At 38.0% G+C, this 16,282-nt stretch overlaps 1 protein-coding gene across 7 annotated transcripts in view; it reads right to left on the reverse strand.

The window, feature by feature from the left end:
- The window catches only part of LOC107224086 (protein phosphatase Slingshot homolog 2), a 169,395-nt gene that overhangs the window by 44,271 nt on the left and 108,842 nt on the right, over window positions 1-16,282 (reverse strand). For all 7 annotated transcript variants that reach the window (XM_046740572.1, XM_046740571.1, XM_046740569.1 and 4 more), the window contains one exon: window positions 7,115-7,274. In XM_046740572.1, coding sequence (XP_046596528.1) covers window positions 7,115-7,274 — 160 coding nt within the window. The remainder of the gene's footprint in view (window positions 1-7,114; window positions 7,275-16,282) is intronic.

Below are 16,282 nucleotides of genomic sequence, written 5' to 3' on the forward strand. Positions count from 1 at the left end.
TGTTTCTTCTTCCATAAAATTCTTATTGTATTGTATTATTATTATTATTACTATTATTACTATTATTATTATTATTATTATTATTGTTGTTGTTGTACACATTTAAAGCAAGTTATATAGGTAATTACGTGCAATTTTGTGTACAGCCATTATAATTTCCTTACAGATTTATGGACGAGCAAGCGAGGAAATTACTCGACGATTTACCAACGAACGAAGAAACTGTGTCTCCTTCTCATATCCTCACTCAGTCGTGTAATCACACTACCCTATTGGCGTCCCGCTTATTTACCGCGTGTATTAATACAGACTTTAACTGTGCGCGTGGAGTGTATTAAACATACATGCGGCATAGGCTAAGAAAATTCTCACGTTCGTGCGATAATACATGCCAAAGTTTATCATATCATTAAACCTAGTGTGGAATACGTGTATAGAGATAATGTATGAAAATTTTTTGGTTCATTCTGCTTTTTTTTTTTTACTTCATAAAACAACTGTGTTTATACATGGAAGGTTTTACAACCTATAATCATCACATCGAATGGTCGGTAAATGTTCTCACGGCGATTACGTATACAGCGTAAAAAGGAACGAAAATAAATCTAGCATTATTATTAAATATCTATTGCTCTGAAAGTAAGTCATATAGTCGTATGAATTACGCTGCGTTAATCCTGATTTAGATGATTAAATACACCGTGATTCGGCATAAAAACTTTCGTACAGAGAGTCGAAGCATTAGCGTGAAACGAATTGGACACAGATAATCTAAATTTTGATAATCGAAATAATGATAAAACGAATATAAAGCTCTTAAAATTTAAAACCACCGTCATGTACGTGCTAATAACTGGAAGGAAACATTTCAGTTTACGTTTCAACCCTATGATTTGTATTTCATAGAAAAAAATTTACACGGTTTAATTGAACCGGAGGATTTATGATGCCTGCGAAGCGGCAGAATTATCTAAAGATTGCAAGTACGTACAATAAGCTGTTCGATTGTCATGACGTGCCATGACACTTCCTGGATTTTGTGCATGTATCATTGCTTCGATCTAATCAATATGCGAGTTGATTAGGTAAAAATCCGCGGATGAAGTTTTCCATTTGACAATACGACTATTTTTGGACGGAAAAAATAACTACCGTCACGATGATATATGATACGTTTGAATATAAATTTTACGTGAATTCTAGTTCTTACATTACAGTTTACACATCGGACTAAATGAACGTCATTCACAGCTGTTTTTTCCATTCCGTATTCACGCACATGCGTAAGAAAGTATGTCGTTGTATATCTGTCGGCATACAGACGTCATGCAGTCTACTTCGTTATCACCGTGCCTCACAAACGCGTTCAATAACGAGACGCTAAAGGATAATTAACGCGTTTGATAATTAGAGTTCGGGTGCCAAGCATGGTTCAAGGTTCGATTTAAATCCAACCGCGTTCGTTATGCACGCACGAGGCATCGATTACAAGGTTTTTGGCATATTTATACATGAAAAAACTTGGCTTGTTCGCCGCGTTGTATTGAGAAAATAATAATATATCGCTAGAAACTGCGCAGTTGTTCAAAGAGTTGTTTGGTTTTGGTTACTGCGTCAGAGCGGTATCATCCCGAATTTTAATTTAGAATCGAGTACCTTTGAGAGAAGGCAATTGACCCAAAAACGAACCGCCGCTGCAGCAGAGGAAAACACTTTGCCTCGAGTGGATCCCGCAAAGTAGCTACCTATGATTCGTAATACGAATGATACACTGAGAACACTTTCATTTGTTACAGTAACTAGAAAAATTCAGTGAAACAGGTATCGTTAAAAAAAAACTGTTTTAATATTGTTGGAATTAGGAAAAACGAGGTACGCCTAACCATTTTGCGCTATCGTCGATCCGTTTTTGGCAATTGCAACGCAAAATCAGTTTCTTCGGTTTACTCTACTTTTTTAGTTAAACAAGGCTTTAACGTCAATTCATCGTTGCACGAGCATTAAATTTTCGCAACAGTTGGAAGAAAATATAGCAACAGTGATCGCAATGAGAAAGAACAGCAACGGATACCCGGACTTTCCGGTAACGGCTATAAAACTAATTTTCATTTTCTACCTCGTACTATATTTTTCGATTGCGGTAAAAAATGAAAATAGTCAAGGACCGAGCGGTAACCGGAACTAAAAATTCTCTCGGTATACAGAGCCGATCAACGGCTAACTCGCAACCGCCGCCGCCAGCGCGGTTCTGTTACACGAACCGAGGTGAGAAATTATACGAAGTAACTAAGAGACGTCTGTAAACAAAGCCCCGTACGTTTTGGCCGCACGCCAAACGTTGCGGCCGTGCTGAACCAACACAATCGACAGGCACTTCTTCACGCGTGCGGTACAAATGCCCGCGGCAATGGGTGCCAACGACACACGACAAGGAATACATACGTAAGTGGGCAAAAGCAGCACTTACGTTACCTCCACACACGTGCGTAAAACCTGGCCGCTTCACGCGTGTATGCCAACAAACGAAACGACCGGCGGATCTAAACTCACCAACAATCGTCGCTGTGCAGTAACAGCGGCAGGGATACACAATCACACACGTGTATATGCTAATGAGTAACAGCTAATGCACTGATGAACACTCCCGGGGTTCTAAGAATTTCCGTAATTGCCATTTACGGATCTGATCTGAGAGTTGCGTTCCCAACTTTCCCGCTTCTTTTTTTCCATTTGCTACGCGTACGTCGGTTTTAAAATTTTCGTCGCTCTAAAAAGTGAGAGCAAAACTTTGTACTACAAAGGTAGATGCACCATATGTGATCCATTATCTGTGATTCGTTACGTTGTACATAAATGATGGTCTGATTAGCTTCGATTGTACAATTTCGTGTTCAAATACTTGAGGACTTGCGGTGAGGTATGTCGCAGCGATTGATTCCATGATTAAATAACGTTTCGTGGTCCAAAATCGAGTAAAACATTTCACAAGTATGATGACCAAAGAATCAGTGGCCACAATTGGGGGCGGTGTCAAAGTTCCGAATTTGAAAAGTTCCGAAGGCGCGGAATTCCGAATTTTTTCGTGACGAAACTTAAAGTAAAGAAAGAAAACTTCGAGGAATCATCAAAGTTTCGATTGGTCGGAAAACCGACGGCTCGAATTTCCGAAATGCAAGATTGCGGAAAGTAAAGTTACGATAGAGCAAAATTCCGAAAAGCAAAAATTCCAAAAGAGCAAAAAACTTGAAAGAAAGTTTATTGAAAATTTCATGTACTACAAATTTGGTTCACACCATTTTTAATGTTTCATTAACCATTAAGTATATATTTATCAATAACCATGTTAAAGAAAGTTTGACGCGCTACAAATAAAAACCTATGCATTATACAGGAAAAAGTTTCTAATAAAAGTTATAGGAAATTTTATCATACACAAAATCTGTTGTTACTACATTTTTGTCGGCTCCGGGTAAAAAATCAGAAAAACCAAAAATCAGAATGGTCCGCACGAGAACAGTCTCACGATGATGGCTCATTTTACTCCTTATTCTTTTCGCACTTTCGGAATTTTGTCTTTTCGGTATTTTGTCCTTTCGGAACTTTGCGCTTTCGGAACTTTTCGAATTCGGAACTTTGACACCGCCCCCACAATTGACGGTGCCTCTCTACCCCTAAGAGATTGAAAACTCTGAATCAACGTTCATGCTCGACAGAAAATTATCTACAATCCGTATACGAAAAGAGATCCTTACTCAAAACGATATTAAATGGATAAATAAGAACCATAGTTATCCCAAGTCGTTAATTGTCAACGAGCTAAACGTGCAGTTATAGGCAACTTAGTTACATATATATCGCGTTTAACCGAAGGTGAACCAGTGTGCGAAGCATAGGCGGAATCGATTGTATCTACCACGTGCGCACGGGTACTTTATGTTCACCAATAACGCGTGTGCCTCGGGCTTTCAAGTCTCCAACCGTTATCAGATAACGACGTGATATACGCTGCTTGGTGGATTTGACGCAGCGTACGTAACGTGTGCTCAACGGTTACTTACAGAAGTGTAAAAGTTGCGTCCTCCGTAAGCACGAATTAAAGAACAAACCGCCAAGATTCGTCAATTAATCCTGCGTTTATAATGTGGAGAACGGATGATTTGACGAATTGCAGAAAAGTGCAAGGCCTTGGAGAGTGCGTGCAAAAGGAAACGAAGATAAAGAAACATTTTCGCAAAATGTCACTTGACCGTTCTATCTTTCGCTGCGGTTGGTCTCACCTTTCCCTAATCGGATTAGCAAAAGCCAAAGCTGCTGACACAACGGAGCAATTAATTGGGATGAAGAGAAAGGCTCCGTCATCGTCAATCTCGCCTCTATGAATTGAAGGTAAAAAATGTATCTGCGAAGCATAGATAACGTTGTATCCGAGTTAGGCTTTACAAACATTTCACAAATCCACAAATACCCGTACAGGGTTGCTTCACACGAAGCATAACGAGACCTCTAAAGTCAATTTGGTTTCCTGCAACGAATGGGACTCCAATTCTAAAATATCACGGAGTTTATAATTCGCGTTTTGAAATATTGACTGAAAATCTATCAAATCTGTTCAAACGCCATGGCTCAAGGTCACCACAGGAATTGTCGAGTGAACTACGTAATTATTGATGACATCAATCCCGAAATTGTCACAACTGCATCGAGCGTACGAAAGAATACAAGCTTGATCGAATACTCAAACAAACACGAATCGCTGCAGGGTTCCAATAACGAAGGAACAGGTCAATGGGTCAAAGTTGACCGTTTTATGCTCACCAAGTTTCAACGATCCGGCATAAGGCAATTATTGAAACCGATCGGTATCTGACAATTAAGTCTTCTCTCGGCAGCACAACACTTCTCGACCGTAAAGATAAAATTGAGGAATCGCACCTTTGACATAAGAACTCAGCTTTTTGCAACGGTCAAGAAACTCGCAGGTCGATATCTTCTTCGGAACGTTGCAGGAAAGAAGTAAGAAGAAGTTCAGCATCGCTTGGCCGCCTACGCGGACGTCAGAATCGCGTGACCTCTGACCCGGTGACCCAAGGCGTCTGTGCCTAATCTGAGTAGCTACGTCCGCCAATTACCCTGATCAATGGTCGCCACTGGGTTCGTCTGGGTAAACGGGGCCTTGTCGAGGCAGCGTGGTTCTTGCATTTTGAACCGCCGAGGAAGCTGGCGCCAGCCGGTTTATGACTTACTGTCTGGTGTCAGAGACTCCCGACGTTATAGCCGACAATGAGCCACCCATCGAGTACCAACTCAACTTATGCGCAAGTAATTGGAACGCGTGCGTTGGACATGCATCCCGGGTAATTCTGCCTCAAACAGCAGCCAGAGAATCAAGTATTGATGACGTTCGTTTAATGACGTATGGGCTGTGCAATTGAATGAATAATAAGCCGTAACACGAGTTGATTGACACGAATTTTGTCAAAAGAATATCGTCTGAGAGTGAAAAAAAAAGAAAATAATAATATTCAGAAACGTGAATTCAAATTTTTTGACGTCAAAATCACTTTTGTGATTACTTGAAAGGAATGTTGAACAACTACGTTGAGGTAAGTTTTTCAATGAATCGTAAGTTTGTTAATCATGACCATGGATGTTTTCTCATACCAAGTTTTCGTACTTGACTAGAGATCTTGGACAAAAATTCATCCCGGGCAATTATTCAACAATGAAATTAGCACTCAAAATTGAAAACACAACACGGTTTTCAAATTGAAAACACGGAACAACAATCTAACATTTATTAAGTAATTAATAACCGAACTTCTTTTTTTACTTGAATTAGCGGTTTTTAACATTTTTGTTATAATGACATGTTCTTTTAACAGAACTCATGTTGATGTTTGAGCTTCACTTTTTGAAACCGGATTTCATCGTTTTTCTATTTGGAGAAGTGTAATTCGCCTGCCACAATTCTCCGGACGCAAGCGCAACAACCAAAAACGATTTTTTCAGGTAATATATGATATCAAAACTGTTCGTTGCCAGTGATGTAGCTAACAATGAGACGAATCCAAAGAGCCTTCGTTGACCGATGCAACATAAACCAATCCCGAGATATCGCAGTTTAGAGCAAACGATAGCGCGAGCAAAGCGACTAGCCGCCTAAACCGTACAGTTTATTGCACTAGTGGTGAAGTTAAAACTACGATATCTCGGTAATTTTTAATCCGAAATCGACCAACGCCGGCTTGTTGGATTTATCCTCATCTGGGCTATTCTGGCATGAGTAATATAATACAAACAAACATTGCATACAGCTTGAAAAATAATTTTTTTTATCGTATGTTTCTCAACACTCGCAGTTAAATTACCAAATTTCAACAACAGCGCGTTACTCGTAAGTTATAAAATTATCACGAACTCTTATCTATATCTCAAAATAATGATTTTTTACAAGTGTGTAAGTGCAACTCCAACGGTAGGATTCCTTGAAGAGTTGAATCCAAATTTCTGGAGGTTCTATAAACAACTTTCTCTCTCTGCTAATCCCGCAGAATTGATCTATCGATACTTCAGAGGTAGAATTAAATCTTAAAACGCTATAAATAGCTTTTACAACTGTTTATCAATTGTTTTCATTTTGTTTACAACTTATGTGCAGAGAACAAAATCATCCGCACTGAGGCTGCAACCACAAATTAAAACCATGTCGGGTAAAAAATAATTAAAACATTGTATTCTAATTGTGACATTAGAGTCCGTGCGATGAGGTCGAATGGATTCGTAATGGATGTAAAAATTGTAGCATTGATTAAAAAAATGATTGCCGTTCTAAACTTAAGCGTAATGCTGTTTATTTCATTACTCTCGGCACTTCCTGGACTACACAAGTATCGTGTGCCCAACACCCACCAGTCCATTCGCCCACACATGCCTTGTACCCATTGCACGATGTTGCAAAGGACAGGCATCAGGACATGCGGCACTTTTTCAAAAGACACGACTTAGGACGGGTATTATGAACGCTTTTTCTTCACGTCTGGAACGAGGCGATGCGCCTAATGGATTCCTAAGAGTACAATTACCCAGCCGCACAATATTTATCTGGCAAACTCACCATCTTGAGAGTCTCTTCCGGTCGGAGGAGGTAGAACATGGACTGCAGGTGCTGCTGAATGTCACATCCCGCCGAAGACACCCGTCGCGATGGTCGCGCCCTCTCGTTCGGAGGAAGGACCAAGGCGGCTCCCTTTCCCGCGAAGTAACACTCGCTGAGGCTGAAACGAAGAAAGTTGATAAAGGACTCGGTAACTTTTCTCTCGGAATTGTTTCAAGGGACAGATACTCGAGTGTCAAGAGTTAAAAGTATACGACATGTCTCGCGACTAGAATCCGACATCGGACAAGGTTTGGATGGTATTTTCAATGTTTGGCACACTGCATCGTTAAATAAAAATGGTCATTGCGCAGATGAAAGGACCTCTGTGTCACTGGTAAGAATAAAATCCGACTAGACCTGACAAATATGGGTCACAACTGGTATAATTTTTCGGAAAAAAAAAATGTTACATAGATTTTACATTTGTTATGCATTTGCTTGGGGTCCAATCTACTTGCGGTTGATCGATACAAAAATAGTTTAACTTTTGCTATTGGTTCTGTAACTCTTGTTATAGGATTTTCAAATCTTGCCACCATTGATGTAAATTTAACGCCAAAATAGTGCTGTTCGTACATTTACCACATGAGATGTAAGATCTAAAATATTTTTCTTTCCGTCTAAGGTCGTCAAAACCGATACATATCTAACCTGTCACTTATCCACGTAAAAAGTATTTTTTGCGTGAACGATAATCGTGCGGTTGCGCTGCTGATGATCCGTTGACCGTATTCCATATAGTAACGAATAAATTGGAGGATGTGAAAAAAAAGATGACGACGAGGTACGGAGGGAAAATTAATTAAAATGATAAATCAAGATAGCGTCGTTTTGTGGCGCTAGCGACGTCAGTTGAGTCATGAGAATAAATCACTGAACGAGAACACGGGGAGTAGCGTGGTGAGAATGTTTCGTTTAACACTATTATACAAAATGCGTTTAGTAATAATATCAACAATAATAACGATGGTAATAATAATTTTCCGCATCGATCACGTAACGTGAAACACGTCGAATCACAGAGAGCACAACTTAACGCGACGATTATTAAACACATTTTTCACACTCCAACGTCTATTGGCCCAAATTGAATTTGGAAATTGATCAATTGGTATAAAAACGATCGCCACTTCCTCATCGGCGTATAACAAAGGTTAACGAACTATATACTTTATAATTACTCTACCTGGATTCTCGCGTGCGGAACGCTCTTATAACACTAATAAATTTACTGGATACATCGACGGAACGTCAGTGACGGTGGTGGAACATCGACTGTATACTGTCGAGTCTGATAGTCGGGTAGGGAGTGTGAAGAACGAAGAAAGGACGTAAAATGACCAATCGAATCACCGAAAGCAACGAATTTTCAGAAGGACATACTTTGGGCCTAAATTAACTCCCAACAAAGTGAATACGAGTGATTCGCGGAAGATGGTTTGGAGAACCATCGTCTGTAATTAGGAGAGAACTTTTCTCGCTGTCCCCCTGTATTTTGCTTCGGGAGAATCGGGGCCCAATGGGACCCCTGCACGAGTGATAATGCCCACCTGGGCCGAAGAGCAAGATAAATTCATTGTATTCAAATGAGTAATAAGGAGAAGAGAGCGAGCCAGGTATACGTGTCTCGTATTTTCATGTTTTAGTCACGTTCCCTTGAACCTTTTTCAGACTGACCTTTGCCCCCGACTTCTTTTTTTTTACACGCGTTTACCTCTTCGGAAAATGGCGAAATCGAAATGCATAAATTTTCCTATTCAACGCGCAAAGCCAGTCGAGTCGTTTCATCATTAACGGATGAGATTCCTCGCTTTTTCTCTCTCGTTCAAACGAACCTGCGAACGAAGCAACGGATCGAACGTCATTTCGACAAACCTCACAAACCACGCTGTCATTTTTTTTTTTTTTTTTTTACCTTTTTGGATGTGAATCAGGCAAGAATCAGCCAAAGATTTTCAAGTATATCAGGAAGATGGTGCTTAGAATTTATTGTCAATATCGTCGACAACTATTTTCGAAAGAAGAAAATTAAATGGATTATATGAAAATTTTCAAAAAGTTCAACATGTTTTTGTAGAATTTAATTTTTCCACCTTTTCGTATCATAACTGAAACAACTCGTCGCATTACGTAGTGCATATGAAAATTTTGCTCATTTCACGTGGTATAATAATCAGCTGAGAAAATGGAAGAATCGAAAAAAACGACGACGCGGTATTTTACCAACAGAGAAATCGAAATGGAGTGAGTAAAAAAAAATGGTGAAAGATTTATTTATCGTTAAGTGTTTGCTTTTCTGGTCTCCTCGACGTTTCAGTTTCAGTCATTTCCTCGAGTCAGACTCAAAGAAAAATGGTAGCTTATTGAAAAAAATAAAAAAAAATTTAAAGACGCATTCTGGGGTAAAATTTTCTCGTAGGAACACTTAATATTTTGTTGCAAATACGAAAATCAATGAAATAATAGTTCCAGAATGACAAGAAAAAAAAATTTATTCAATAAAATATACTAATGAATACGAGATCTCGATTTTAACTCGGGCAATTTGATGAAATAATAATTTTTTCATGGTTTTATCAAAATATTGAATACCCTCTGGTAGATTCAACTAAATCGCTTCATACAGGCGGCTAAATCTATTCAGTGGATAAAGATTAGTCAAATTTACGAAATCATGAGAGCTGCTAATTGATTGCCGCTATGAAATAATATTTTAAATCAACAAATCTTTTTTTCGTTCAAGTGTCAAAATACTCTCCGTGATGCGTTAAAAATTCTTTCTAGCAAGATAAGTAAAACGAGCAGTTATTAACAGGGGATTCGTTGAATCAGCCCGTAAATCAACAATGGCATATTTCTTTGTCATTGTTTGACACGGCACTTAATTCACAGAGCATAAGTTACAATCAATCGATAATTTATCAAATCACAAGAATAAAACAATCATTTATCAATCTTTGCAAAATAATTTCACTGTGTAGATCTGATTTCGCAGTCGCAACAGAATCTACGGGCCTCGTGGTGCGAAACTTTGTCTTTCACACAGAAAATTATTTAAACATTTCGTCTACTACGCACTGTAAAATCAACCAAACTTTTTGATTATATGCGAAATAATGTATCGATCGGATGTATATCGATCCTGAAATTTCGTTTCCGGGACCAAATTTTGGTCGTTAAGATGAAATTTTTTTCCGAGTCCAAGTCAATTTCGTTGTCCCTGCAGCTATACGGGAAAAGGGGAGCCCAGAACTGCAGCCGTAGAATCGTTTAGTCGAGAATTTTTATGCTTCCGCAGGCAGTCGTTTGGCCCGTTGCGTCAAGAAGGAAGAATAACCGCGAGATGAAGAGAAACTGCTGCTTCAGAGACACAGTCTGAAACGGCAATCATGGGACGAAGAGTAAAACGCCGAGAGCCGGAGTTCAGAATTTAGCGCAGAGTATCATCGACTTGGAATGTCTCGACCGTTGGACTCTGCCTTGTGCGCAGTATTCCTGTTGCTTCCTCCACACTCGAGATACGTCCATTAATACGTACGTTCCTTACACGCTTAGGCATATCACCCTGCACGTGATTAGTCGGCTCTACTTTACGAGAATGGCGATAATAATAAGGAAAATTCGTGTACGATTTCCTTTGGAATTGTGGAAGTTGGTGGGTTGGGAATATATATCGATACACTTTGTGGCAATTTGATTAAGAAACAACCGCACATTGAGTATTCATCGATCCAACGGTATGAATATAAATAAACCGGGACAATCTCTTGAAACTTGAATATCAACCGCGCATGCGCCAAATAATTCAATCTCATTGGTCGGCGAAATCTTCCCGCGGCGATATTCTTGTCTGCGATGCAGGCGTGCCAACCTACGCAAAATGTGTACGTTTGAATTTTCAAAGAGCGTAAGCATTAAATTCCGACCGTTCTTTGAAGAATCAACTTTCCGACCCGATAACAAACGCTTCCCCAAACCTTTCCGAGTCACCATCTCAATTATTTAAGATTCTAACCTCGAAAATTCGTATCAGCTACGTCGCCGGCAGAAACAGAGTTTGACAGCTGAAACTCGGGATGGCCAGCCTGCGCGAACATGCGATGAAGCTCGCGCATGCGCGGTCGATTTTCAAGTTTCAAGAGATTGTCCCGGTATATTCGTAAGCTGCGAAGATTGTCCTCAAGGTGCAGGGAAGAAAATACTAAAATAATGAACAAGAGGATGGATATAAACTTATCAAATGAAATTGCTTTGAAAATTATTCAAAATCTGAAAGATTCGTTCGATTTCACTCCTCGCTGACTCATTTTGTTGGGAAACTGAATTTTTCACAAATCTTCTGGAAGAGATTGTTCTTTCCTTTTCTGAAGACTTGATTTAAAATTTCTATGCGCTGACCAAAATCAATATCCGTTTGAGTGCGAAAAATTGAATATTTAACGATATCCACCTGATAAAAAAAAAGAACAAAACCAGTCCAACCAGAATCGTAGAGAATAGTTTACCGAATGAAATGACTCATTGCCGAGTTGATCGAACGAATCTACTATATTTTTTAAACCATTTTGAAGCAATTTCAAACATAAAATCGGCATCCGAAACTCTGATTGTTCATAATTTGGCTATTTCTTTTTTTCTTGTATAATTTTTAAGAAAAATCATCTCAATGAGTAACTACCTAGTAAAAAAATTGACGAAAAAATACTGAAGAAAAGATTTCTTGCTTCTGCGAAAAAATATGTTAAACAATGGATAAAGAAAAAAAAAACAATTATTGCAGTGCTTGCAATACTCACTTACTTATTATTGTCGAATTTTGTGCTTTGCGAATAACAAAAGTTTACATCGTTCAGGGGAAAGTTAAAAAAAAAAAAAGAATGAGGGGAAATTAAAATAAATGAACTGTGCCAGCGATTATCAGAATCCGGGAACGAGGTCAACAACGATAAGAATCTTCAAGTTTCGCGAATGTCTTCTCAACTTTCCTCATTTCTTTCCCCGACGTAAAAACATGTGTTACGTATGTATATATATATATATATATCTGCACGGAACGTGACGTCGGACCGAAACGCGGAAATAATGGAATCACGGGTCGTGTTGTTCCTCATGATCACGTTTTGCATCACTCTTCACATGATTGCAGCAGCTACTTCATTGACCGATAAGAAGAAACCATGCAGGTTCAGGTGCGCGTCAAAGATTTCGTAGTTTAAAGCTGGAGGAATTGGTCCCGACGTGTTTTCGAATAAAAGAAGAGAAAGAAAGGGAGAAAATCTCTAATGTCACCGTGATTCAGCATTTCGAAATGCTCGAGGTGTTCCAGGAAAAAGAAACGAGATTCTTTTGCTGGACGAGGTTGAAGTTCCGAATTTGAAAAGTTCCGAAAGCGCCTGATTCCGAATTTTTTCATGGCGAAACTTAAAGTGAAGAAATCAAACTTTGACGAAACATCAAAGTTTTGAATGGTCCGAAACCCGACGCTCAAAGTTCTAAAAGGGCAAAAATGAGAAAATTTAAAAATCTGAAACATCGAAATTCTGAATGATGAAAAATTTTCAGCTCCGTGAATTTCTGGCTTGGTGAAATTTCGCCACTTTGATCTTTCTTTGTTTCGGATTTTCGATATTTTTACGTTCGGAATCCCGATAACTTTGATTTTCAGTTTTTTCTGGTTTTTTGCACCCACTCGTTGAGTAAACTAGGCTGTGAAAGTATATTTCGATGTTCGGAATTTTACCCTATCGAAACTTTACTTTACAGAATTTTCCTCTTCGGGAACTTTGTTTTCGGAACTTTGCTCTATCGTTACTTGAATTTTCAGAACTTTGAACCGTCGGGTTTCCGACCATTCGAAACTTTGTCGTTTCTTCAAAATTCGATTTCTTTACTTCAACTTTCGCCACCAAATAATTCGGAATTAGACTTTGGGAACTTCGGAACAATACTTTCAATACAAGTCAAAGTCTTCAAATTTTTTTTTTTTCAGGACATTCGTTGGATTTATTCACAGAGCAGAAATGTACAAATTGAAGAAATCAAAAAATAATCGTCCACACAAATTTTCATAGGAATTATGAGACAAATGAAAAAAAGAATCCGTACAACGAAATTCACGTCAACCAGTCGTGAATATCTGCATATTTTTGCATATGGGAAGCGATTATTCTATAGAGATGAACGGGGTTGCATGTAAGAAAAAAAAAATCAATATAAAAAACTGACGTCCAAAATTGCAAGTATTAAATTCATCCCGAGAATGAATAACAAAAATACCATCAAGACGGATGTTTTCTCAAATACATCTTGTGTATGTAAGTTTCTCACGAATTAAATATAACTACAAAAATAAAGTTAAATAAATAAATAAACGTTCCGATCGTTGTTCTGGATCGGTAAAAATGAATTGTATCTTTGGCCTCTCGACAGATGTTGCAAAGCGCGGTTCACAAGTTGCGTGGGAGAAAGATCTAGGTATAAGTATGTATAGATAAAATACGAGAATAAAAAATATCAAACTATACGTCGAGTCAAAATAATATCTTACTACGAACAAGGTTCTCGTATTTGAACGCGATTTAAACCTTTCAAAAATATTGCCTTTGACCCTGCTACTGCTGTGCCATAATTAGAGGTTTTACTTGTTTACATTTTTTCAACATCATTCTTGCAGCCCATAAATTTTCCAGATTTCTCCTACGTAACGTATAGAGGAATAAATGTTTAAAGTTCAAGAATTCATAACGAAATAATTAAAAAACAGAAATTTAGAAACCATAAATGAATCTAATTGTGATGGATTTCGTGCAAAGAAGAATTGTTCCCTTGACAGAGAAAAAAAAATTGAAGCCGGTGAATTTTTATCGATACAGTTTAGTAGTTGTAACGCTCTGAGATGGTTTACGTCATCGAGAACCTTTTGTTGATGCCAAATTTTCATACTTTATTCAATTTCAATGAAAAATAAGCTCGTTGCGTTTGTAAATCAAGTCTACACAAGTCACCTGACATTAATTTTTGATTAAAACAAAGGCAAATTGATGCGATTATTAAAAAATTTTCGGTAACTAAGTTTTTTCCGTGAAAATCTATTTTTTTTTTTCTCCATATCGAGGTGATATTGATTTCATAATATTCGATTCGATTGATCTCAGCTACATTTATTCTACAATCTTCGCACTTCGAATTTCGGAGCGAGCTTGAAATTCGAAAAGCGCCCAATTCCGAATTATTTGACAGCGATGCTCACAAGTCAAGAAATCAAACTTTTACGAAACAGCAAAATTTCGAATGATCGGAAACGCGACAGCTCAAAGTTTCGAAATGCATGATTCCAAAAATTCAAGTTTACCATACAGCAAAGTTCCGAAACGAAGAAAAATCAAAGTGGTGAAATTTGACCGAGCAAAAAATTTACAAAACCGAAAAATCTTGGATCGTTCAAAATTTCCTTACACTTGCACTTCAGGAACTTTGAACGTCGGGTTTTGAATCATTCGAAATGCTGACATTTCGCCAAGGTTCTGTTTCTTCGCTTCAAGTTTCGCCGGAAAAAACTTCGGAATCAGGCGCTTTTGAAAGTTTTCAAAATTTGGAATTCCAGCCCCGTAGACGCGACGCATCATCGACGCTGGTTCTTTTCATCGCCGACATCGTCTCGAAGGCGAGTTTTACCGAATACCTATAGTTGCCAGAATGAATGGGACTTTCTCCGTTGACCGTGGCAACCTTGCGGCTACTTCGTCGGTCTAGCCTGACCTAACGTAAACGAATCTCATCGAGCGAGTCCCTGCGCAAAGGAGTTTGAAACCACGCGCGGTTCTGGCCCGGAGAATCTGTACAACATCCCAGGCTTCTTTACCTCTCACAAATCTCCCATTTCCTCTTCTCTCTACAACACGCATCTCGTTTCAGGCTCGTCTAAATCGAAATATTGATATTTGCGTGGGCAAAAAATTCGCCCAGGAATACGCAAAGTGCAGAAAATTTTAGAAACATTCGAATGTTCTTCTTTTTTTTTTTTTTTTTTTTTTTGTTTTGTGCAAAATTGAGATATATTTCGTATCAAACTCGACGAACCGTTATGTTCAGAAAATTATATACTTGGATTTTTACAAATTTTGTTTTACATTTTGTCGGTGATACTGCGTTTATAATAAAATTATACGGAAAATTATTATTTAAGCAGGATTGTATAGGCAAATTTGGAAAAGTAAAACAAAGTAAATTGTATCGTACCACTGAGAGAATTTTTAGTTCCGGTTACCGCTAAGTCCGTAATTATTTTCATTTTTTATCACAATCGAAAAATGTAATTCTAGGTAAAAAATGAAAAATAGTTTTATAGCCGTTACCGGAAAGTCTAGTATCCGTTACTATTCTTTCTCATTACGATCACTGTTACTAGATTTTCTTGCTCGTGCAACAATAAATTGACGTTAAAGCCTTGTTTAACTAAAAAAGTAAAGTAAACCGAACAGTCTGATTTTGCGTTGCAATAACCAAAAAAGGATCGACGATAGCGCAAAATGGTTAGGCGTACCTCGTTTTTCACAATTTCAACAATAATCAAACAGTTTTTTTTTAACGATACCTGTTTTACCGATTTTTTCTAGTTACTGTAACAAATGACATTTTTCTCAGTGTAGAGACCTTCAAGTTATACTTTTGGGAAAAAAATCTCATCAATAATATTATAACACTCACGGAGACGTAATTTATGCGAGTATTATATTATTTGGAGTGTCAGTCATGCCAACAAAAGTTCGAAGCCATTCTCACAATAGTATACGTTATACACATATATACGCATATACACACATACGTAACTTCAAGACTTGAATATGGGTTGAGTTAATTTTAGACAAAGTAAATTGGAACAGCGCGTGAGTTTTTGGCAGGAGTTGGAATTTTTTCATAAAATTTACAGAATTTGGCAAATTTTCTTTAATCAACGGTAATAATAAAATTACATAATTGTTGTAAGTAATCCATTCGATAGAACGTTCGTTACGTCAGACACCAAGAAATGCTGGTTAAGAATAAATCAAAATCGATTGAAAAAGCAAGAAAGGTAATAATACACCAGTTACAAAGTGCAATATTGTTCTTCTAGAACAATATTCA

The sequence above is a fragment of the Neodiprion lecontei genome, chromosome 5 (genome assembly GCF_021901455.1).
Source record: "Neodiprion lecontei isolate iyNeoLeco1 chromosome 5, iyNeoLeco1.1, whole genome shotgun sequence".
Lineage (NCBI taxonomy): Eukaryota > Metazoa > Arthropoda > Insecta > Hymenoptera > Diprionidae > Neodiprion > Neodiprion lecontei.